Source organism: Pteropus medius, unplaced genomic scaffold, assembly GCF_902729225.1.
Source record: "Pteropus medius unplaced genomic scaffold, Ma_sr-lr_union100, whole genome shotgun sequence".
In the NCBI taxonomy this organism is placed as follows: domain Eukaryota; kingdom Metazoa; phylum Chordata; class Mammalia; order Chiroptera; family Pteropodidae; genus Pteropus; species Pteropus medius.
This window is the reverse complement of record NW_024349800.1, coordinates 50,253,834-50,279,271: the sequence shown is the minus strand read 5'-3', so window position 1 is coordinate 50,279,271 and position 25,438 is coordinate 50,253,834. Positions and strand designations below refer to the sequence as shown.

General features: G+C 38.3%; 2 protein-coding genes across 7 annotated transcripts in view; both read left to right on the top strand.

Annotated features, from left to right (window-relative positions):
* Window positions 1-11,003, top strand: part of SELENOI (selenoprotein I) — a 40,071-nt gene extending 29,068 nt beyond the window's left edge. Inside the window, exons 7-10 of one of the 2 annotated variants that reach the window (XM_039887623.1) lie at window positions 1,560-1,608; window positions 2,952-3,132; window positions 4,293-4,475; window positions 6,670-11,003. In XM_039887623.1, the coding sequence (XP_039743557.1) occupies window positions 1,560-1,608; window positions 2,952-3,132; window positions 4,293-4,475; window positions 6,670-6,768 (512 nt within the window). In that variant the 3' untranslated portion in view covers window positions 6,769-11,003. The remainder of the gene's footprint in view (window positions 1-1,559; window positions 1,609-2,951; window positions 3,133-4,292; window positions 4,476-6,669) is intronic. The other variant, XM_039887624.1, reaches the window with a different exon arrangement.
* Window positions 11,004-17,338: 6,335 nt separating this feature from the next.
* DRC1 (dynein regulatory complex subunit 1) overlaps window positions 17,339-25,438 on the top strand; it is a 35,516-nt gene continuing 27,416 nt past the window's right edge. For all 5 annotated transcript variants that reach the window (XM_039887622.1, XM_039887620.1, XM_039887621.1 and 2 more), the window contains exons 1-3: window positions 17,339-17,590; window positions 19,386-19,473; window positions 24,146-24,258. In XM_039887622.1, coding sequence (XP_039743556.1) covers window positions 17,436-17,590; window positions 19,386-19,473; window positions 24,146-24,258 — 356 coding nt within the window. In that variant the 5' untranslated portion in view covers window positions 17,339-17,435. The remainder of the gene's footprint in view (window positions 17,591-19,385; window positions 19,474-24,145; window positions 24,259-25,438) is intronic.

Sequence of the window (25,438 nt, the reverse complement as noted above, 5' to 3'; positions counted from 1 at the left end):
TCCCTTTCACTGATTCCCAGCTTGACATGGGGATAGCTGCTAAAAATTTTTGAGGACACCGAGTACACAACTTATCTTCTCCTTCTTTTCCCTCTAAGACCTTCTAAGTTGGGATGCTTTGTTCCAGTTGGACTTGGAAATAGTAGAGATATTTATCTTTTGAGATGAAATTTCTGTTTGGTGGATTCTAGTCTTTTCATCTGTTTTAGCAAAATGTCTTAGGAATTGTTTTAAGGGATGTTTTTCTACTTTTGAACCTTACAGTCATAGCTGCATTGACCTCCCCACCCCCATCCCTGAGCCAAGTATAGTCACCAGGAATCCAGAGTGGACAAACTAGGGCTCATATGTTGAGTGACAATGAACTATCCAAATGAAATATCCAAAAAAATGCCACATGTATTGATTTGGAGTTTGAAAGAGAGAAAGATCAAGAATTTAGAAAGATCAGGAATTTACACCTTTATACATCATAGAATCAGAAAATTTTAAAGAAGCAAGGGACACTACAAAATCATTTAACTCATTCACATCGTATAACCGTGGAGTCTGAACCTCAGAGTGATTGATTTGCCCAAGAGTACATACTAGATTTTGGAGTCATCTGCAGGAAGCTTGTGGTTAAAGCTGTAAGAGAAGATTCTCTGAGGAAGAGAAGAAGCACAGTAGAACACTCAGTTAGGAATATGCAGGAAATAGAGTTGCCAGTGAAGGACATCAGCTGTAATGGATGACTAGTAGAAACATTGGAAGATTGGAATCGCAAAGACAGAGGGAGGAAAGAATTGTAATTAGTGGATAGTCAATGGAGTCATCTTACGTAGCAGTCAGGAATAAAGAAAAGATATGCATTTGATCATCAAGAGAGCTTGATAAATTTTAAGAGTACAACTTCTGCAGAATGGGAGGCAGAATGAATAAGAGTGTTGAGGAATTAAGGCAACAGAAAATTTTGATGAGTGATAGGATATAATAGTGAGGGCAGAAGCAACGGTAAGGTTTCTTGGAAAGACCACCCTTGTTCTTAAGTTTGAAGGGAAAGAACTAGCATGTGGGGCAGGGAAAGAAGTTGAGAATGCTAGGGAGGCAAAAGTAAGTATAAATGAGAAGCAGCAGGACCCACCAGTCATTCCCTCTTCCAATAGCTCACCCTTATCGAGCAATATATTATATACCAGGTATTGTTGGAGGAGTCTTTACATGTAATAATTCATTTAATTCTCAAAGTTCTGTGGAGTTGATACTACTATTATCTCCATAAAGGAGGGAACTGAGGCACTGGAAGGTTAAGTTACCTGAAGTCACATAATCATTTGGTGGTACAACCAAGATTCAAGCCCAGTCTGGCTCTTCGAAGTCTCTGCTCTCAATGAGCCAACTGTACTGTACTGTCTCTCTTCCAGTTGTTCAGAAAAGTATTTAGTATTTAATTTCATTACAGAAGTAAACTGGAACCTGAAACTTACTGGGTCTAAAAGTATTATATATTTCATATGTGTTTGATTATTATAAAAGTCACTCTTGAATAATAATCATAATTTATATTTTCTTCCTTTTAGGTTGTGCAATATGTGTGACTCTTCCAATGAGTTTATTAAACTTCTTTAGGTACGTATTTTATTTTTAATTGGGCAAGAAATAAAATCTTTAGAAGTTGTTATTTAGATGAATTTAAGATCTCTTTTCCTTTTGGAAACTGGACATTTTGAAAAGGTCATGAAACCTGTATTTTGAATCTAGATGATGTTATCCATGGTGGCTTGTGTAGTCACGTCAACCATAGCACAAAGCTACTTGTTCTTTTGTTATAGTTCCAGGCCCACCAGGCTTGTGATTCATCATTTTTTGTGACTGAATCTATCCACCAGGTCCTGTCGATTATCTCAATTGACTTAGCATGATCATAAAAACAAAACAAAAAACCAAAAAACAAACAAGAAAAATCTTCTGAACTCATGTAGTTTAATTTAGGTCCAACCCCTACACCTATGCTGACTGTTCTCAAACAACCCTGAATAGAAATCTCTGCCTGGAGAGTAGGGTAGGATTTAGGGAGGTGAGTTGCCCAAGTGGAGTTTTATTTCTCTGACGTATGCACTGAATTTCAGCAACACTGAATTTCTTTTTGTGACCTCAATATGTTCTGCTCTTTCCCTCCTCAGTATTTTTGCTCTCACTGTTTACTCTACTTGACACACTTCCCATTTCATCCTTCAGCTCTCAGATCTGTCTTGCAGAATCCTATCCATGTCAAGCCAAGCTCTGTGAATCTTCCCTATTTATTGCAGCTGGCCATCATTCATAGAAACCGCAAAATTTAAATCTCTGAAGGCCTTAGAGATTATTTGAGTCATTTCTTCCTCATCTTCTAAAGATGAGGTCCTGATTGGGCAGCATCTTGGTCAAGGGCATACAATCAGTGGTGGAACCAGGACTAGAATTTGGGGCTCTGTTCAAAGGAGCAGACATATATTAGAGGGCCACCTATGTGCCTAGAGACACTAGTGTGCTGTCAGTGGTCTCATTTCACGGTTGTCCACGTGGGTTATTTCTAAGTTCTGTGTCACTTTGTGTCATAGTAGCACTGTGAGGTCTTCTTCTAGTATAGCTTTATGTTCATTTTATTTTCCCTATTAGAAGATAATCTCATTGGACAAAGACCAAGTTTTACTTTACATTCCAGAGATAAAAATGGGACTGAATCAGAAGACTTCAGTTCTACCTGGCTCTGCCACTTGGTAGCAAGTTATGTAAATTTAAAATCTCACATCCTCACTTAACCTATCTGTTAAAATGGGGTTAATAATGTTGTTTCTACCCGTGCCATAGGATTGTGGTGAGTATAAAACAAGAGAATAAGTGTGAAAGTACTTTGAAAACTATAAAATACAGGTACAATATAAGTTGTGTATGTAATAATTTTCTTTGTATTACTTGATTTTTTTTTCCAGAAGCTATAGAAATAACACCTTGAAACACAATTCAGTCTATGAAGCTCTGGTTCCCATCTTTTCTCCATGTTTGCTATTCATTTTGTCTACAGCATGGATCCTCCAGTCACCTTCAGATATTTTAGAGATACATCCTAGAGTATTCTACTTTATGGTTGGAACAGCCTTTGCCAACAGCACAGTAAGATTATTTTCTTTAAAAAATTATAATATATATCAGGAATATATGACAATTTGATAATTTGCAAAACCATATATAGTATTAGGATAAGCAGATTTTAAGTTAAAGGTATTAGAATCCAAAATTTGAAAAAAAGAATAACTTCAAAGATAGAACATGCTGAAAATTATTTTATTTTTCTCTTTAAAACCAATAGGATTTAGAGACTGCAGTAGTATTTTGGAACCGTGGCATATTTAAATTTTTTGTTTTGGTTGCCTGCTAAAGAATTCATGGAATAATTTTTGCCTGGGGAGTAGGGCAGGCAAATATTCAGACTGTAAATGTTATTAACAGTGTGGTTGAAATGGTTGCAGATCTAATGATTAGTTTAGGGAGCTTGAAAGGAATTTTTGAGAGAGAGAAAACACATCACACACAGCTCCCACACACTTCTTTAATCAACTGATTTTTAAATTAATATGGAATTTAAAACTGGATAATAAATACAGCATAGTTTTAAATATCTCTCTGCTATGGTGTAGCAAGAGAGCAGACAGGAAGGAGAGATCAGGGGTTGCTGAGGAAAGACCCTGATGGTCTTGATAGCCAGGAAGCCTGGCTCTAAGAGCTCAGGCCAGGTTCTTAATAAGTTTTTGTTTCATTGTTTAGCCACTGAGCTTATGCTTGCATGTATAAAACGTATCTATGAAAGAACGAAACTATAATTGAGTAAGATAAAGGGAGACAAAGAGGTTTTGAGGTGTTATTATGGTAATAGGACTGAATTGGAGGTAGCATCTCATCTCCATGAAGAAATTTAGTTGTGTGGCAGGTTGTCTTGAAAAATTTTTTTCAAATACCAAATCTTAAAATTGGGAGAAATTTTTTTTACTCAAACTGTTACTCTTTGGAAGAATGCCTTCTATAGCATCCTTACTAAATTATCTTCCAGACTCTTCTGACACGCATAGGGTCTGAGGGTCCATGGATTTGGAGGTGGGGGCAGAGGTCCATTTGGCCCCTGAGCAGTTGAGACTACTGAATTTAATAACATAATGTAAATGTGTTGGGTCACAGACTTGAATGTTGGAGTGACAAGTTTTGGAAGTAGTTTGCTAATTAAATTTTTATTCTCTCTCTCTCTCTCTCTCTCTCTCTTTTTTCCCACTAACTACAAGTGTCAGCTGATTGTTTGTCAAATGAGCAGTACCCGGTGTCCAACTTTGAATTGGTTGTTGGTTCCTCTCTTCTTGGTTGTCATGGTGATAAACTTAGGAGTTGCCTCTTATATTGAGAGCGTTCTTCTGTATACATTAACAATTGTTTTCACTATGGCCCACATCCATTATGGAGTACGAGTGGTGAGTAATCTCAAACAAAATTGGTTCCATTTGGTTCGTATAAAGAGTGGAAAGAAGGTGAGGAAAATTTTAAAAAGAAAGTTTGCTTATTATAGTAGCTAGAAGAATTTTGGTGTATTTTCTAAGTTTTGGATGATATCCAGGTGTGCACTTTTAGATACTATTTCTCTAATGAATGTGTTATAATAACTACAAGCAATTTAAAAGTTGGATAATTACTATAAGGAATTCTTGTTTTTAAGTGGATAGAAATGTAAACCATTTCCTTGGTGAATAGAATTGTAAATTCTTTTGTTATTTTAATTACATAGGACCAGATAATCTCATTTGTTGATTATTTATTTCTATGCATGCTTTAGCTTTAGGGGCATTTTTGTTGCTTGTTAAGCTAATTTAGAAAGAAACTGAAATTGGTTTTGTAGCACTGCCTCCCTCCCTTCCCCTGCTTAATTCTTTAAGCAATGTGGTAAGGGAGGTTAGAACTTCAGACTGAAGGAACGCTTTTGCATTATTTGAGGTTTTACTTCATTTATGCTATTCCTGAGCTCTCATCAGGAGAAGTAATAACTAAGGGGAACTATAGAAGAGAAAGAATTTAAGAAGTATTTTGCAAGCCTTAACATTCTCTTCTAAAATAAGAGACTATTTCAGGATAAATGAACTAAGATAGGTATGATAAAATGAAAATCAGAACCATGTAGTTTCTTCTTTATTACACTTGAACATGCTAGTTATTTTACATATTTTAGCAGTCTCATAATTATAATTTTTAAATAATGCAGCATATTCCATCAGGGAGATGGCTCGATGAGAACCCAGTTTACTTAATCATGACCAGTTATTTTAATCATTTAAGTTGTTTCCAGATTTTCACTATTATAAATAATGTGGGAGTGAACAATCTGGAATGATTTCTTTTTTTCTTTCATTTGCTTTGTTTTCTGATGATAACTTCATAATTTCTGGTTATGTAGAAGGGTTTGACATTTTTATGTCTCTTGAAATACTTCTATTTGGTATGCTTATTTTGAAAGGAACCCTGCTGTGAATCAGCTAGAGAAACAAAATATCTGTTTTATACTGTCATATTTTTAAAGTGGGGCACCTGTCATGCTTGATAACAACTTTATAATTTGTATAATTGCTAAACTTAAGCTTTTTCCCTTAGGGTTTCTCCCCAAAGTAGTCCACTTTCATTGGAACAAAATAGATGAAATTACTATGGAAGAAAATTATGATAAGCCTATGACTTATGATATGAAGACAGTTGTTTTCATTTGTGCAAAATTAACAGTATATGCTTTATATCAACACTTGCAGGCCTTATCTAGATACTTCTTCAGTCATTTGCATGAAGTAGAACACAATTAATTGCCAGTGTCTTTCGTAATTGTTTTAATTTATTATAACCCTTCAGAAGCATACCTTCAGAAGTCATACATACACCAAACCAAACCAAAACACATTTTCTTTATATTACCAAGGCACTACATTTTCATTGTTAAAAATAAATACAACCTAACTGAAAGAAATTCCAGTTATTTGTCCAGAAATTTGTCTGTTTGTATGCTTTCTTATCACTTCTACAACTTCTGTCCAGAGGGTAAAACCTGCTAAGCCACAAAACATTCACTGGAACTATTGAAATATCGATAATATGAATAAGAATAGAAATAAGAAGTATCAAACAAGTGGTATTTACCAACTGGCATGTAAACAAGCCTTTGCCTACCCATTAGAGATACCCTAACTAAATTGGCCTAAACCTCCCAAAATTTACAGAAAAATCCTGTTTCATCAGGGTTAGGAATGGTTACCTAGAAATGTTATAGAAAGTTGAATGTTGAGTCTAACTATATATGTAAATATTTGATCTGCTGGATAGTCAAAGTCAACTAAATCTGTAATTCTTCAGTAGATTTGGATGTGAATCTGTATGGTCAGGAGGGCTCTGGAAAAACTAGAACAATGGAGTTAGGCAGAGCCCGGTTTAAGTCCTAACTCTCCCAGCGTAGTTCTAGCACTCTGATTTAGCCATCTAGCTCCATAGCTATCCTAACGCAGATAAACCTCTTCATTAATTATGATTTTTGCTGTGTCAGTCAACTGTTGTCTCCAGAGGGAGAATTCTGTGTGTTTTTAAAAAACGATTAGGTATGCATTTGTCACTGCCTCATGTTCTGGTTTTCTACAGGTAAAGCAACTGAGCAGCCATTTTCAGATTTACCCCTTCTCATTGAGGAAACCAAACTCAGATTGACTAGGAATAGAAGAAAAGAACATTGGTCTATAATCTACAGAAAGAAGCACTGTATATAAGATGCTTGTAAATATTTCATCCATCACCATTGAACTAAACTGATCTGCTTAACAGTCATGAGAACTCTGTGTGTGTGGTGCTTGTACAGGAGGAATGAGACATATGATCTGAACTTGTGGAATTTTGAACCTATTAACTCCCAGCTTATTTTATTTTTTTATAAAACCATGTGATATTTTGGTTAATCATAATGTGCATTAGATAAGCAAAATGTTCCTAGTAATTTTAGCTTCATAAGTCCATAACATTTTGGTTTATACATTCAGAAAACCACAATATGTTTTCATATTTGGTACTTAGTAGTAAGTCTTTAGTTGTGCAAGCTATCAGTAGTCCACACCTATTATAGGGAAAAGATGAGGGCAAGTCACCTTCAGCAAGAGATGCCAAGTGATGACAGAACAATATACAGGTTTGCCAAATACTGGTTTCTCTTTCCCATGGAAATGCCTTTGTCCTCATGTGCTAAGAGAGCTAATATATATATATATATATATTTGGATTCTCTAGTATTCTGGCTCTTTTTGTTATGGAACGGATATTGGTAAATGGCTTAATACTCTTTTAAAGAAAAATACTCTATTGAGACTTAGTAGAGAATGGATAGTAATTGTATCTCACGCATTGGCTTGGTGCATCATTTAAATGTGGCATTTCCCCGCCTCAGCCGCAAGGTGCTGAGATTTGGTGCCTGTGAACCATGATTAAATGAATGCACGTGATAGTGTCAGTCTTATGATAATTACTTGTGAGGAACATGGATAAACTTCCTTGTAAGAGAAATTTACTTTGGAGTTAGGAATCTCATGAACCTCACTACAAAATTAGTTTTCTGATTCAATTTGTCCGTTCTTTCTTCCTCCTTCTCTCTCCCTATATCTCTTTTTGTGGAGGAGAGAGTGCTGTGTTATTTCATTCAGGATAAAGATGTAGAGAGAAATTCTCTCTTCCCCAACTTGCCCACCTCCCCTATTGAAGAAAATTTTTAATATATATGCCTTACTGAGTACGTACTCCCTTTAATATGACTTGAGGTTTACTGACAAACAAAATCTCTTTGATTTTAATATGATTGTTTTATAGATCACACCTTTTCATGGATGTGAATATTTTCTTCTGTTTCTTTTTTGACTTTGTTTCCATTTACTTTGGTGGTGGTGAAATTTACATCCTGATTTTTTTTTTTTTAAAATTTTCTACTGAATGAAGTTTGTGCTTGAATGAAGAGTGTATCCTAAACCCTCTTTTTTTTTTTTGGATGGATTGCACTTGGATAAAATAGGCACCACTATGTTGACATATAATTACATTCATAACCATTATTTATGTATGAATGTGACTATCTTTAAATTTAATTATAATGTATTCCTTTGTTAAATTTGTCTGCTGCTTTGTAAAAATAACTGTAATTGATATTTCAATTTTTAAATTTGTAAATTCTAATCATTGTCATCTAGGTTATTAGAAATGAGTCAGGGAGCTAACTCATGATTCTGTACTCAATTTTTAAAATGCAAAGGTTGAGCTATATTTGTTGACCTCTGAGACAAAAATGAACACTGAAAATAGATGAGAAATTGATGCAGGAAAATATGGGTAGTGATTCCATGTTTGTTAATAAGTCGCCATCATGGAGGTCAGAGAATGATGGCAACTAAAAACGAATTAAGTGAAGGTAATGCTATTTTTTGTATACCTTGTTCTGTGTCATCTGGATAGTGTTAATTTGGGCTGGAACAAAGCTTCGTTTTAAGGTTTCTAAACTAACCATTTTACTGTTTTGTTGACCTTGTACACAAGAATGAGACTTTCTTCACCTTGTACAGGATAGTAAAAAAATACCTGTTATTTCTGGCATAGGATCATGTCCTGTAGTTTTGGGGCTATTTTACCTTAAAGTGTGTTTCTGCTCTTTCTTTTGTATCAAGTTCATTTGAAAATTGTTTTGTGCCTATACTTTTATGACTTATTTTTCTGTGGTGGTAAAGAATTATGCCATGGTCAGTTTTACTGACATCGTTAGATGATGAGAGAAAGATGCCGTCAACAAGGTTAAAGTGAACTGAATTTAAATGTTTCAGAATACTGTGAACTTGTGCATCTTTAGGGTACTGCTGACTCTTTTTCTTGGTTTGGTCTGCCATCTTGAAGTGTTTCTTGAAAGCCCCCATTTGGTATGTAGCAATAGGGCGCCTGAAGCAAGATTTAATTACAAATGGCTCTGTGCATTTATGTCATGCCAGTTATCATAACATTTCCAAAGTGTAAAAGATGTTTCAGGTTTATGCATGATATTTTGGGGTGAGTTCACACCCCAGCCTTTCTCCCAGCTTACACTGAGCTGCCTTTTGGGGAGCAGTGACATGGTTAGTCATCCATGCATGTTTTCTGTACATTTCAGAATAGAGTGCCTTAGCCAGGCCAGAGGTTTGCTTTGTGTTTCTGCTGACCAAAGTTACCTAGACCTGTAAGAAGTTTTTCAGGTTATGGTATGAAAAATGTCCCTTTTTGCTTGTCAGAAAATAATTCCCCTTTATTTGAGCAGGGATGGCATAGAGTATGCTAATGCTACCTTTGGTGATCCTTTAATAACATTCCTGACCTTAGTGCAATGCACAGTTTAAAACTGTCACAATTTAAATCGTCATTCCTGCACTCATACGTAATAAATATAGTTTATGGGTTTTAGTCTTAAGGGTTATAGAGTGAAAAACTTCCAAAACTAAATAGTCTTTCTTGGCATTTTAATAAGATCATGGTTAAAATACTTCTAATTCTAATTTTAAAAGAAAGTTAAATGCTGATTATGGTCTAGAATGTTACAGTATTACTACCAACATGTCATTTATTTTAATACAGAGCTATTGGCAGGAGGAGTGCATGTCTAGAGTTGTCCTGAATCTAAGTAGATACGAAAGAGTATTGATCATGACCTGGAGCCTGGGCGTTGGGGGAATGTGCAAAGGGAAAAGCAGATATAATATTTACTTTAAGGGAAAGAAGGGATCTTCTCAAGGCCTAATGCCCTTCGTGCCCGATGATCTCACTGTAATACACAGTTTAAAATTGTCACAATTTAAATTGTCGTTCATCCACTAATTTCAAACTCAAGTGTGAAATTTGAAAGTGTCCTAAGTGTTTAGTTTTCAAAGAATTAGTTTATTTTTTTAGGCAGTCATAAAGCACTTGGAATATACTTTGCTTTCCAAAGGAGACTTTGATTTTATAACCTATGGAAGATGAAAAGATAATCTGAAGGTGTTTGAATCACAGGCTACTTTCCCCCTTATATTTTAGCTGGGAGTCTATTTGTAACTGTCGTTCTTCAGTCTTCATCTGGGTTTCCTTTTAACTAGCCACCACCTAGGACAGAGATGCCCACTTATTCTGTTGCCCTTAGATCTTGCCACATTCAAATCTCCTTGATTGTCTTGGATGTCTTATCTAGTCAAGGACTGGGAACGTGCCAGAGGGAACAAAGTAAACCCGATGGGCTAGAATTTTGACCTTGGGTCCCCAAATAAGCCAAAAACAGATACAGAAATTTTTGGTCATGTTGATTCCTGCATTCAGAGTGGCCTTTGTCTTGACTTCAGCTCTGGACTTACTCACTCTGGGAAATTTGTGAAGTCAAACTAGAATTTTCTTTGTCCTGTGAGGTGTCTTTGTACGGCAGCATGCCCTTTCTTGAACACCCTGTGGGTGAATAACCTTATTAAGTTAACTGTCAATACTAGAAACTACCAGGAAGAATTTTAACTAATATGCTGCATTCGAAGCACTTTGACATGTACCTTTAAAAGTGACAGTTTTAACAGTAAAATGGTGTTAAATTAATCACTGTGAAACTAGAAAGTGTGATGCTCTGTACATTTTAGGAAGTTAAGTAAATTCTGATTTTTCTTTATTAATTATGAAACCCACGTGATTTGTATGTTTTCCTTTTTCATCTCTGACAGTGGTGCAGATGACTGACATATCGGCAGGCAGCTACTCTAGGGTATGTGGTAAATCATGGTTGTCTTAACTTTTCCAGAGAACGTGGCGATATGTTTACTTCTTCCTTGCACGGAGCTATGGCAATTGCATTTATTGACTAATTCATTTCCAGTGTTTCTACAGTGCAAAATAAATGTAACCTTACTTTTTAATCCGCATGCTAGTAATATGCATTGCTCTTTAGTAAACAAATATGCAAATGATAGTAATCTGGCTGATTTTTTTCTGTTGTTAATCAGGGACCTGCTCTTTGCACAGACAGAGCTTAAATGAGCTAATATTTCGGGCAGCAAAAGCAGCCTTGTCATTTCTAGCCCTCTCGCAGACGGCCTGAGCAAGAGGGTCGTGTCACATTCGGTCTGAAAGGCCAGCTTCCCAGAATTGGAAAGTAGCACGGGGACTGATTTTAGAATATTTTAACAAGGGCCTGTCTCTCTAGGAAGGCCCATTTGGACACAACAGAAGGAGTGTGTGGTCTTCCACAGACCACGTTGTCTTACTCTTCACAGCATCATTCTGAGAGACAGGCTAACTCGGAGTGGTGCTGTTTTTAAAACTTGTGAATTAGATGGTGGCCCCAGAGCACCTAATGCTGCACTGCAGGTGGGGACAGGATCAAGGACGCAGGGAGTGACTAGAGGCTGTGGGCGCCGTAGGGTTCTTTGGTAAAGTCTTCACAGGAGCAGTTTCTGTGAGCAACAATTAAAATTAGAATTGATTTCGGTCTTTTATTAAAACATACGTAATTCACCATGAATTCTAGATTCTGATAAAAGTGCTAGTAAAAGTGACTAGCACTTTTCCTATCTAAAAAGTAAGTTCTTGACCAGGAACGTGTTTAGTTAGTACTCGATGTGACTAACCAGGTTATAGCACGGGCCTCTTAATTTTAGAGGATCTCTGAATGCTGCATTATAAATCTGTTTGAATAACTAGTATCTTTTAATATCAGACTTTGAGTTTAATAACTACAAGTTAAGACTGTCCACAATATTAACATTTTCATAGGTTATTTTGTTGAGATTACTTAACGAACAGCTTATTCAGGAGACAAAGACCCGGCTACATGTATTGATTTACTCATTCTGAAATGTGCCAAGAAGGCAGAATTTAGTATTAAATTCCAAATTTCATTTTTTCAACAGCGTTTCCTCTGGGTAAAGGAGAAGGCAATGAATAATTGTCTAGTTGTAAACTCCCTGTTGCCACCTTCTCCCCTACCCGTCCCTCCTAATATAATAGATTAAATTTGTAGCCAATTGTAGAAAAAGAATTGGATACTTTTCTGAGTAAGGTTTCATGCCCTGTACTTAAGAATAGGTGGCAGGAATCATGGCCCAGTCAATTGAGTTGTTTAGCTTGGTCCTGTGCCATTTACTTTCTGTAGTATTCTGAAACAAAAGGGTGATACCATCCCCGCTCAGGTACCCAGAAACAATACCACTTAAGCAACTGAAATATGTTTGCTACAAGTAGACTATATTAGGGAAGATGAAGAGGAGCACAAAACCTTATTTTCCCTTTTAAGTAGTTTAACTGAACATATTAGTAATTGGTCTGTCTAGCACTCGCTGTGCTCATAGTAAATAATGTAGCATTTATTTTATCTGGTTATGTGTGGTGTATGTATATACATATTTAATATGTACACATACAGTCTGTGCATATATATATGATATATTTGTATATACATGCAGTCTACTCTTGATTATCAGTGAAGTGGTAAGCCCTCACTTTACACTTTCTTCATGTTGACTTAATCTGCATGTAGCCCATAGCTCTGTGAAGCCTCTTTCTCATCTGGAGCCACAATCTTTCTTTCCAACTTCCAGTTCGTCTCAGCCCTCAAAGGCCCTTAAAATATGTCAGCTTTCCATTTCCTTTTCACCAGGGATCGTGTGAGCCATATACACCTCTTTTGAGAAAGATGGCTGCTTCCACTGGGGTTGAGGCTTCTGGGTCTGCATGATGATAGGACCCATTCCTGGCCAGAAGGCAGCTCTGGAAGCACTTTTGCTCCTGGGCATGATCGCTCTCTAGCCAAGTGGGTGGGGCTTCACAACTTGCTTAAATTTCTTAGCTGGAATGCTTTGAAATCTTAGATAAGTCTTTGATGTACGAATACAGCCATGCATTTCACCATTACTGTTCCCCATTGCTAGCCCAGATAATCAAGACCTGACTGTTTTTTGCCACTGGATTCTGGAAGCCTTGCCTTTTCAACTGGATTTATGTTTATTTCTGCTGCTGTGAAACCCAAAAGTAATGCAGTAGGTTTTAATTTAAAATTGTTTAATTCTATTATTGATAAATATTTATTGTAATAAAAGTAAAGAGTAAATAATTTTTAAATCTTTTCAGTTGTTTTCAGATTGGTTTTTTTTTTCCCCCTTGGTAGGTGCAAAAGGGGAGGGAGCTGTGGGGAGAAAAATTGATATTCAGCCACTTGTCTCAAAGAATCATTGATCGTTTTAGAGCAAAAACATTACAAGGATTTTTTGTTTTGTTTTCTAAGAAATATCAGCCCACTTTTTCCCTAGGTGTTATATAATCTTGTGACTTGTTTCCAAAAGCAGAGTACTAGGCAGGCGGCATGTGCTATTTTTGACTCCACTAGAACTATGTACTGGGTAATATATAATAATAGCTAGATCACACTGAAATGAGTTTGTAAGGTGGTTGTTTTGTACGCCATCATTTTCTCAAAGAAAGTGTTAACGTGTGGTGGTAATTTTTTAGGCTAATTCCATAAGAATCTGATAACTCACACCTAGTACCCCACAACTATAGTATACAAACCGTAAGCTCTTATAAAAACTCTGATTTTCTAACATTGCTTTTGAAGAGAATGTTTTCTAGTTTTTACAACAGAATTGATCTCAGTTCTGACAGTGGGCATTAAAAAATTGTAATGGGTTTGAAGGTGAGGGAAGAAACGTCCCATATTTTCACCCACCCTAGTTGTCTAGCTGTGTGCTCTTAATCCCCTGCCCTCCCAACTTCTTGGTTGCTATAGCAAGTATCCCCTCTATCTGCAAATCTCAAACGCCTAGCAAGTACCTGACACACAGCAGGCATGTACTAGGTAACTACACTTCGTTTATCTAAAAAAGACCCAGTGCACCAAAGCGTCTCGCTCCTCTTCCTGCTCTCATCTTTTCCCCTCTGCTCACAAATTTCCTGAAAGAAAACTTTATAACTGCTTCCGTTTTATTTTTTGCTTTCATTCTGAAAGTTTCGTAAGACCTCCCAAACATTTGATACAATGACTGTTTCATACTCATGTTCAGGTTTGCAAGCTTTGATCCAGGGCAAGTTACTTATTTTTACTGTGCCTTAGTTTCTTCATCTGTAAAACGGGATTAGTAGTATTACGGCACTTATATGTTATGAATGCATGTAGAGTGTTTAGCACACTGAGTGGTCCAAGGTAGGCGCTTGGTTTCTACTAATACCTAGTTCTCAATTTTTTATCCTTGAACGTTTCCCTAAGCTTTATGACTTACTTATGACTTCTCTTCCCCCTCCCTTCTCAATTCCCTCCTTTGTACCTTTGTAGGCAGTGTACGATGATGGTGAGGCAGTTCTAAAAATAACTAGAAATGAATAAAACAAGGTTGCCTTCTGACAATCTATTAGTAAAATTCACACTACTTGGGAGATAGGAATAATCTAAGAAATTATGTAAAAAGACTATGCTGAAGGTGGTTGGCCAGCCTGTAGCATAGCAAAGAAAGCCCATTATATCCAGAAGGTTTTGCCTTTTTTGTTACCCAAAACTTACCTGGGAATGGGGGTGCCATGCCCCAAGGACTCTATTTAATCTTTATGGCAAGTTATATCCATTGTGGGCCCCTGAGTTCATTATAGTCAATGGTACATCATCAAGAAACTTCCCAAATATAGTTTGGTTCCCTTTGTAGATCACCCACTGGGTATGCTGGTCACAAGTCATAAACACACACATGCCTGTATGTCAATTGTAGTTTTTTGCTCAGTTATAGTTTTTTGCGCAAATTAGCATATTCTCTATGTTTTTCTTTTGTGAGCCTACTAGTGTAAATCAGTTCTCAAAAGCACGTCTGCTTTTGGAGTACTGGCTACAAGTTGAGGACCAGGCTCTGGAGGCTAGTGAATTATCAAGGTGGACATCACTACATCTCTCCCCCTAAAAACCTTCTCTGTGATAGCCCTTCTCTTGCCTGCTGCAGTCTCTTCAGGATCTGTCACCACTTCAAGAAAATGAATAAATTAACTATTTTTACATTAAGTGATTTGTGTTTTTTGGTAAAATTTTTTAAAGAATGAAAATCACCCATAGACTCGACCCCCAGAGATATCAGTTACTTTGTGTTCTTTTTTCATTTTTCTTGTGTACATACTACATATATTTTAAATAAAACAGGGATCATCCTCTACATACTGTGTTGCATATTCTCTTCCTCTTTAATATATCTTGGATATCTTTCTCCGTTAGATTCATTCTTAGTGGCTGCATTGTTTGTCATTCCACGAATACTTAATCTGTTCCCCTATTGATGGATTTTGGTCCATATCCAGTTTTTTAATATAAATAACTGCAGTGAGCATACAGATACATCTGTGTACATCTTTTTTCGAAAAGTATTTGTTGAACAGTCATTACATACCAGGTATTTTGCCAGGTGCTGTATGTACAATGCTGAATAAAAATGACATTTCAACCCAATGGAACTATAGCCTAGGTAATTCTTTTAAGTAGAATTGCCTAGTCAATGCATATACTTATTTCAACTATGAATAGATATTGGCAAACTGTCCTAAAAGTGCCTTTCTAACAGTGAATGAGTGTCTTTTTTCCCATACCTGTGAAAATGGTTTATTACATATATGATTGAGGCTTTGACTACAAGGAAGACCTCCCAGCTTGTTTTAAGATGGCTGGAGGGAGCCAGGACAGGATGCTGGCTTGGGGGCTTTTATTGTGGTTAGGTGGTAGGGCTGGGATGAGGGTACCCAGTGCACACTGTTGGAACCTCCTGCCAGTGCCAAAGGAGAAAACACCTAGGCCTTTTTTTTTTTTTTAAATCAGCTGCCCAGATGTGGATCAGAGAAGAAAGGCATGAGCCTTAAAAGTTGTCAGTAGTCAAACAACAAAAAAGAGAGTTAGATTCCTTACCTGTCTGGTATCTAGGGACAGCTTTAGGGCCAAGTATCTTATTGATCACTCTTCATGGGTTTTTATGGTAACTATCTTGTGTAACAGCTGATTCCCACTGACTTCCTCGTGGTGGCCTACTCCCAGCTGTAGGCATGTGTACACAAACTTGTTTCTCTTCTTGCAGATGGTGGAAACATAAACCAGGACCTGGAAGAGTTCATGGTCAGAGCACTCCCTCTGATTCCATGGCCCCTAGGGAAGTTTAAAACTTGTGGTTACAACTTAAGGGGAGAGAGATTTGGCAGAGGACCCCGAAGCCCCAAAGCAAACATTACTACCAACCCTCCCCTTCCCCGCCTCCCCCCACAGATATGGGACAAGGGTCCATGCAGCTGTTGGAACTCTTGGCTTCTCCAAGATTTTGGCACTCCTAAATCTACCACTTGCAGACTTAGAAAAATTAATTGAAACAAAAACTCCATTTGTCTCTTGGGTAGATCTTATTCACAAAGGGCTTGTCTTTTTTGGGCCTCACAATTGCCTGTGAGTTGAATAGGCAGATAGTACCATATAACAGTTGAGAAAATGGTCCTCAAGTTGTGACTTATCCAAGGTTGCACAGCAGGTCTAGGACAAGGACCTGCATTTTCCCTCTCCTTCCAGTGCCTTTTCCTGAGTTTCCCACAGGTCAACGGAACAAGACCTTGTCGGATGTTATCCAGTTTGTTTTTTTAAAGGATTTTAATTTTCAAGAACACTTTTTGTTGACAATGAGACAAAAACGCCTGGAAAATAGCGCTTTTTCAAGGCCCAGTGCTTCCTCGGGAGTTTAATTGTGCTTCTGTACCCTTAACTTTTACTCCTTCCCCCACTCCCCTCGGTACTATTTCCCTCTGCTCCTCCTGAAAACGGCTACAGAAGACAACAATCTCTTGCTGGGTGAAAATTTATTGATAGCAGGGAGTTTCACATGCTAGAGGCAACAGGGAGGGACCCTAACGCACAAAGTAGGAGCTCAAAAATGAATGTATGATAAATATACTTCAGACTTTCCAAAGAGGCAATAGACTTAGAGCGGACCTATTATTCTGTACCCTCCATGACGAAAGAACAATGCACCCTCAGCACAGCGCTTGGCATAGAGATGCTCAATAATATTTGGTGAATATGATTTTTGAGGAATATTCATTTGAATGATGAATGATGAATTAATCATCAGTAAGTGATGAACGACATCTTGGTCCAGCGCTCTGGTCATTCAGTTTCCGCTGGGCCTTCGTGGGGTCGCACCACAGTATATCCAAATTGCAGGAGAGAGCAATAAAGCCCAGCGCTGGGGCACCGGCTTCTAAAAGCTGCTGGGCGGGCCTGAAGAGCTGCGCGCGCAATCCCGCCAGCCGTGGATCAGGTGACTGCTTTTCCCTGGCAACGGCTTGTTGCCAGCAACCGGGCGGTGGTCTGGCGGTTGTCCCGGAGGAGCAGGCTGCGGGAGGCACCCGCCATGAATCCTCCCGGACCCTTGGGGGTCCTGGAGGAGAAAGAGGAGGAACACTTATCTACTGCGATTCTCGGGCCCTCGATATATTCCGATAACCCTCAGGAGCGGATCCAGGCCCGGCGTCTCCGCATCGCGGCGCGCCTGGAAGCCCGGAGGCGGTGAGCGGGGTCTTGGCTGGCCCGCCCTGGGGCTTTCCGAGGTGCCTGGACGCAGTGCTGCGCTGAGCGGGGAGGTTGCCCGGGGCTGAAGTCCCTGCAGTGAGGGGCCCGAGTGACCCAAGTGTGAGCGGGCCTCGTTTCTTGATGAGATAGAAAACCTTTGTTCTAGAATTTTCAAGCAAAATATGGGTTAGTAAAACACTCAACATACTAGTCAAGCCAAAGACAAATAATAATCTTTTCAACACTTTGTTGAGCCCGCTGCGCCAGGCACTGTGGGCAAATCTGTCTCTCCTTCTCAGACTGCCTTCTTCCACAAGTATTTATCTGGTGGACGTCAGCTATCACATCTGCTCGTCTCAGTGGCTTATCTGGTTGTGTCACACAAACCCTCATTCCTGAAGAGTCTGAGGCTGATAAACTTTATTCATCTCAGACCAGGGTTGTCGGCACTTATGCATTCAGAGACACAGTGGACTGTCCTAAGGGGTACCCAGAGGCACCTGTGTGATCCTCTGAATTCCTGAATACCCTCACCATGTAATAGCACTTATACTTATCCTACTGGTCAGGGTCAGCTGCACTTCCAAGACAATGGCTTCTCTTTTTGTCTGCTGGCCTTTGGACACAAGGGGCCCAAAGTGGTGTGGTCTTGTTCCAACAAAACTTTACTTATGGACACTGAAATGTGAATTTCATATAATGTTTATGTGTCATAAAATATTCTTTGTATTTTGATCCCCCCCCATTAATAAACTTCATTTTTTAGAGCAATTTTAGGTTTACAGCAAAATTGAGTGGAAAGTATGGAGATTTCCCATATACCTCCTACCCCCACACATGCATAACCTCCCACACTATCAACATCCCCACCAGAGTGGTATATTTGTTACAACTGATGAATCTCGTTGACACATCAGAGTCACTCAAAGTCCATAGTTCAAACTATGCTTCACTTTTGGTGTTCTATGGATTCCAACAATTATATAATGACATATGTCCACCATATTATTGTACAGAATGGTTTCACTGCCCTAAAATCCTGTGTATTCTGCCTATTCATTCTGATCTTTTTAAAAACCACTTAAAAATGTAAAAATTATTATTTGCTTGTTAGCCATACAAAAACAGGTGGGTCAGATTTGTTCCACAGGCCATAGTTTGCTAACCCCGATGTGATGGATGGATATGGTGTTCTGTGGGATATCCAAATGGTCCTGATCTATTTGGGCTATATTTTGACAAAGATCAGGAGAATTAACATGGCCCTATAAGTGTGAGTATTTATTATCATCAACCTTTTAAATCTTTTCTAGTCTGATAGAAGAGTAATGACACCTCACAGGGTTTTCAATTTTATTTTTCTGGCTATAGGTGAATTTGAACATATTTTTGAATGTCTATTTGCCATTTTTTATTCTGTAAGTGCCTATGTACATTCTTTGCCAGTTTTTATATTTGACATTTTGTCCTTTTTTTTTGTATTCATTTGAAGGAGTCCTTTCTGTTCTATAGAGAGCAAAGTTTTGTCAAATATCTTTTACCAGTTTATCCCTTGACTTTTTAGGATAAAATTTTAAAATCTTTTAATCTTTTTTTTCCTGATTTTGGTCTTATTCCAAGATGGGCTCTCTCCTGTGTTTATTTCTCGTGTTCTTTGATTGTGTTTTTTAAATACTTAAATTTTAACCATATGGAATGTATTTTTGTATATGGTGTGAAGTACTGTGAAACCTTAAATATAGATTTTGAGTACTAGAAATAACTTTAGTTTCTTTACTCTTTTCCATCACAGGGAAGAGCTTGGAGAATATTTAGATGGAAAGAAAGAGAGTGAGGAAGATCAAAGCAAGAGCTATAAACAGAAAGAAGAAAGCAGACTGGTATGAACTGGGTAGCAAATGGGTCCTGTCAGTCCTGTGAGACTAGAGAGCTGGGTGTGATGTCATGGTTTTCGTATTTAAATTAGAAAAAAACTCAGTAGAGATGAAATCTCAATAGAGATTCTGTATCTTGTCTCTAGACAGAACCGAATTTGAATCTTCCCCATTTGGGGAGCTCTCTAGGAGTGAACTTTCATATTATCATTTCTAATATTGATGCTGTCTCTTCTTTGCTCATACACTTAATGGTATTTACTATTCATAGGATAAAGTCCAAATGATTTAGCCTGACATCCAAGGCCTTTTGTAGTCTGTTCCCATCTTCACCCTCCAATCTTGTCTCCCATTGTTACCTACTTCGAGACTTCGACTTTGGCTAGGCTGATCCACTTGCTCGCCTCCAGTGGGGCTTGGTTCTTCCTGCTCCGTGCCTTTGACTATCTGGAATGCCAAGTTCCTCCACTCCGCTCTTCTTCCCTCCTCTTCTCTCCTTTTTCTCTTCTGCTGTCATGGGGCTACCATCCCGTACTCTTAAGACCATCTAAGTCCCAACTCCTCCGTGTGTCCCTCTGCAACCCAGACTGAACTCCTTTAATTCACACATTGACCACTTCTTGTCTGTAAAATTCATTTCATTTTGGATAGATTTCTGCCTTGTATCACTTTTCAAGTGTGTGTGCATGCAGTGTCCCCAAATGAAATTGTAAGCTCTGAGAGTGTGTATGTGGAGTAGCCCATAGCTTGTACTCAGTAAACACTGAAAAGAAAATCGATTGCTCTCCCATGGCAATGACAGGGCTCCTTGAATATTTAATAAAGGACTTGGAATGAAATTTACTGGAGAGATTAAAAACACCAGTTCAAAACAGCAAGCCAGACTGGGCAAAGTGCCGCATTTAATTAATTGTTAAATGAACTGCATAGACGGTTGATATGGTAGGACTTGAGATATGGAAAATTGCTCCCTAAGCTATTCTGGTCAGAGGAGGTTATATGGAGAAAGTAGGATTTTATCTGGGTCTTAGAAAAATAGGTGGGATTTATAAAAGTGGAGTGGAGGGAGATCATTTCTGGCAGAAATCGAAGTATACTTATTGGGAGAAAAAGTATTCAAGCTACTGAAATATTATTATAGGGCATAGAGATATATAGAGATAGTTGAATAACCTACACTATACAGTGTCAAGGATAAAATATTTTACTACAGCAGAAAGAATATTGAGCTGCCATGAATTCTCAGTCCAGATCTGTTACTTACTGTGAAGGACATGAGTTGTGTCACCTCTTTGTACTTAGATTTCTTCATCTAAAGGGTCAGTGATCTCTGAACATTTCTCTGTAGGTTAAAAATGATATTATATGTAATCTTGAAAATACTGTTATAGTTTATATTGATATAATCTCGAAAATATGGATATATATTCATCCTGAGCACTCTTTAAAACCAAAAGGGTATATTGTTTTCATTAGCTTTCCAAGATTCCTTTCACCCAGGCCTTAAGTCATTGAATACATTGGCATCAAGGAGAAATGTATACAGAAATATGCTATTTTCCTCAATAGTAAGGTATTAATAACCAGTTATACCCTAAGACCTAGGCAGAAGGGACTCCTGCCCTTGGCCCTACACCTTATCAGTCATTTTTTAAGGTAATTCTTTTTGTTTCCTGTTTAAGAAGATATTCTTAATTTATTAAGAATATTGAAGATATTCTCCAATTTAAGAAGATATTCTATTTTCTTCTACTAGAAGAATAAAACTGTTCTGCTGTTTACATTTTGGTCTATAATCTATCTGGAATTGTTTTACTGTTTATATTTTGGTCTATAATCTATCTGGAATTGATTTTTGTGTGTGGTATATAAAGCTAGGGTGCTAGGTTTTTAAAAATCCATATGGATTTTTAATTGACCCAGCACCATTTATTGAAAAGATCATCCTTTCTCCAAAGCATTGCAGTGCGCCTTTGTTGTGAATCAGGTAATCACGTATGTGTGTGTGTTTCTAAATTCTCTATTCCATTCCATTGGTCTATTTGTCTTTATGCCAGTTCCACACTATTTTAATTACCGCAGCTTTGTTACAGGTCTTGATACCTGATAGGGTAAGTCCTCCAACTTTGTTTTCCTTCAAGATTTTCTTGGCTATTCTTGACCCTTGGCATTTCCATATAAATTTTAAAATCGGTTTGTCAATTTCCACCAAAAAACCTGCTGAGATTTTAATCAAGATTAGGTTGAACATATAGATAAATTTGGGAAAGAACTAATATCTTACCAATATGGAGATTTACAACCCATGAGTATAAAATATCCCTCCATTTATTTAGGTATTTAATTTTGCTCAGCAGTGTTTTATACTTTTTATTGAAGTTCTAATTGTTCATTGTTGATATATAAAAGGACAATTATTTTCACATATTGACCTGATACCAACAACCTTGTCAAATCCACTTTTTAATTTTAATGGTTTACCTGTAGATTCTTTTCCTAAAAAGAAAAACATATAATCATATCATCTGGAAATGACAGCTTTATCTCTTTCTGTTCAATATTTATATTTTTTATTTCTTTTTCTTGCCTTATTCACTAGATAGACCCTCCAGCCCATTAAATAGAAGTGGTGATGATGAGGGTCCTGTGTCTCGCTCTAGCATTCTCCTGGATGCACCCCCTCAGGTAGACTGGCCTCAAGCTCACTCAGAGCCCAAGTTTCCCTTTAGATCACTCTGTGTATGTATCACAGAACCCCCAATTCTCTGCCCAGAGGATTCTGAGCACACTTTGAAGGCCTGCGTGGGCCTCCTCCTAGGGTCTGTCCTGCTCAGGGACAGATGAGGCCACTGTTGTGCAACCACAGGCCTGATGGATGGCAAGAGGTGTAGATGGAGGTTGGGCATGCAGTCTGGGAAATCCATATACCTGCATGCGAAACCCTTCATATTGTAGGACAGAGGTGGGGGTGGGAATAGAGTAGGTTGCGGGCTGGAGGCCAGAGACTGGTTCTCCCTTAGCCACCAAGTTCAGAGTGGAACTCTGAGATATAGCCTGAATTCAAAGTAGGACTTTTAAATTGTTATGGAGGCGCTGGAGTAGGAGGACAGAACGTATTTTATTCAGCAGTTTGTAATTCCGAATTATAATTTTTAAATATTTAGGTATATGGTATGTGGCCCTCTGTTTAAACTCTTTCCCTGGGTCTTAAAAATGTTAGAGGTGTGTCGGTTGGTCTGTTGGTGACTGTAACATTTTTAGTTTTACTTTGAGTCTTAAATACTTGATTCAGGTATTTTATGTTTGCATTGTTTGAATAAAAAGTATAAAATTGCTCAAAACTACAGGAAAGCCATTACTTATGCATGTTAAACCATTTGGCACAAGTGCTTCAACTGCAAGCATTTAAAAAAGTCTGCAGCACCCAAGACATCTAGGTCTAGGGTCTATTCTGTATTCATTAAAACTGCATTTCAAAATTTCCATAGACTGTTATGATGAAATGGAGTCACTGATCATTTCAGTGACTCCTCGGGATAGAGATGTGTATAGATTCTTAGTTCAGAAATGATTTTAGAGTCGGAGAATTTATAAGTTCCAAAACGGACTTGGAAAATTTTAGGCATAATTTAAGGATACCTGAATTTTTTGGTGAAATCATGACGTTACCAAAAGGCAAGGAATGAAGATACAGGGTGTGGAATTTACAAAGAGCGATTGGAAGTGGGGTACCAATAGCAAAATTCCTGCGTCCAGTAAGGGAAAGGGAAGTGCAGTCAGCTACAGTTCTCTCCTGTATTAGAATCTCTGTAACAAAGGATCCTACATGACATTACCTTAAATAAAGTAGAAGCTTATTTTTCTTCCTCACTTAGTTCAGAGCGTCATTAATTCAGGGCTGATATGGGGGCTTCTTGATGTCAGGCCCTTGTTTCCTTCTGTCCTTCCTTAGGTTGCCTTTATCTGCTCCACACATTGTACTTTAGCACCACATTTCAGCCTGGGAGAAGGGAGAAATAGAGGCAGCAGAGGGTACACACTTTGTCTTCAAGGCACAATTCAGAAGTAGCACATACCAATTCTGCTCATGTGCTGTTGATCAGGCCATATTCTAGTTGCAAGGGAGTTTGGAAAATGTATCTATTTGGGGAGATCAAATGCCCAGCTAAAATTTGGGTGTTCTATTACTAAAAGAAGAGGGGGAAATGGACATGGGAGAATAACTTATTGACTGCCTCACCTTCCCAGCTGGAAGTCTTAGCAAGGTTGCTGGCAGTGTCAGTCACTTGGAGGTCTACTGGGCAAAATGGATGTGCCTAGAGTACATGCCAGCATGCTGGCTGGCTGATCCCTACTCTCACGATAAACTAAAGTACGTCCAGAATTTCAGAGTGCTGTTCAATTGTAAGCGATAACATCATCGTATCACAAATGCCACGATGGAAATGGGCTGCGAAATAGATGCCACTCTTGAAAGTCTCAAGGTAGCTTTTGATTCCTATATTTGGCTGGACAGAAGAGCTACTGACAGTTGTGCAAAGTGTTTCTAACTTTATAAATTCTTTATAAAGTTATAAATTTATATATTTTTGTAATATATAATTTTGTATATTTTATAAATGTATGAATTCTTTATAAAGCATTCTAACTTTGTAAATTCTTACTTCTCTGTTTTCAGAAATTGGCCAAACTTCTGCTCTGTGGCACTGAGTTGGTGACAAATATCCAGGTAGCTACAGATATCAGAGAGATCCACAGGAGAGTTGAAGAAGAGGAGATAAAGCGTCAGAGGTGAGTTGGCCCTTGCTCTGAAGCCTGGTGGATGTGCAGGTGTCTCCTCTTTGGGTCCCTCAGTTCTCCCCAATCATTGTAAAGTGGCTTTGTCAAACTTAGTCTAGTAGAATCCTCTTCTTGCCCCTTTTGAATCCTCCCTCCATCCTCTTTCCTCCCCTCCCTCCTGGCTTTCCTGCCTTCTTCCTCCTTTCTGCAAGTATTGCATTCCTGATATGTGCCAAGCTGTGTGGATACAAAAAGAAGTGAACTTGGTCTCTGGTCTTGGTGTTCACAGTCTAGTTGAGATAGACATGGAAACACCCAACCATGATTTATGTTAAAATGAAGATATGTGTCAGGACTCGTGGAAACACATATGAGGAGTCCTTTAATTCTCTCTGGAGAGATTAGAGGAAACTCCAGAGAAGGTGACATTTGAGTTGGGCTGTAAAGGATGAATAGGAATTTGAAGAGTTGAGGAATGGGCATTTTAGGCAGAGGGAACAACTTGTACAAGGCATAGATCACATGATTTGCTTGGGAATGGCATGATAGTGAAGGTTGTATGGACAGGGAAGTAGAGGATGAAAAGAGATGTGGCTAAGGTAGATTGGGCTGTCCTGGTTTTAAATGAATGAGAATGACCAGACCCAAAACACTTTAGTGTTATGTACAATGTAGCAAGTATTAAAGAATAGTAGAGGCTTGAAGTATAGAGGGTCAGAGGGTCACAGGAACCCACAATAGAATGTGAGCTCCAGTCCTTAGCAGGAAGGCTGTCGTGTGCACCCATATTCCCAGGTTTCAGGGTGCCCAACAATATAACAGTTCGATTAGAAGAGCAACTCACTTCACCATTTTAGCCCATCTCAGCCCAGAGGGTTCTGAGCACACTTTCAAGGCCTGCATGGGCCTCCTCCTAGGGTCTGTCCTCTTGGAGATAATCTCTTAGAAGTAAGTACAGTCATTTGGAGTAGGAGCAGAGTCCCCGGCATCCGCCCCAGCCCCTGTGCTCAGAAAGGGCCTCACATTTCAGCCCCAGGGCCTTCCTTCAATGCAGGCCCATCCTCACTATACTTCATCACACAGTTTCTTTGGGCTTTTTGGAAAGACCATCCTTATTTTCCATTGCTAATGGTGGCATTTCCCTGTGTACATTCCACTGGTCATTTATGGATAACTTGGGAGAAGAATGGCC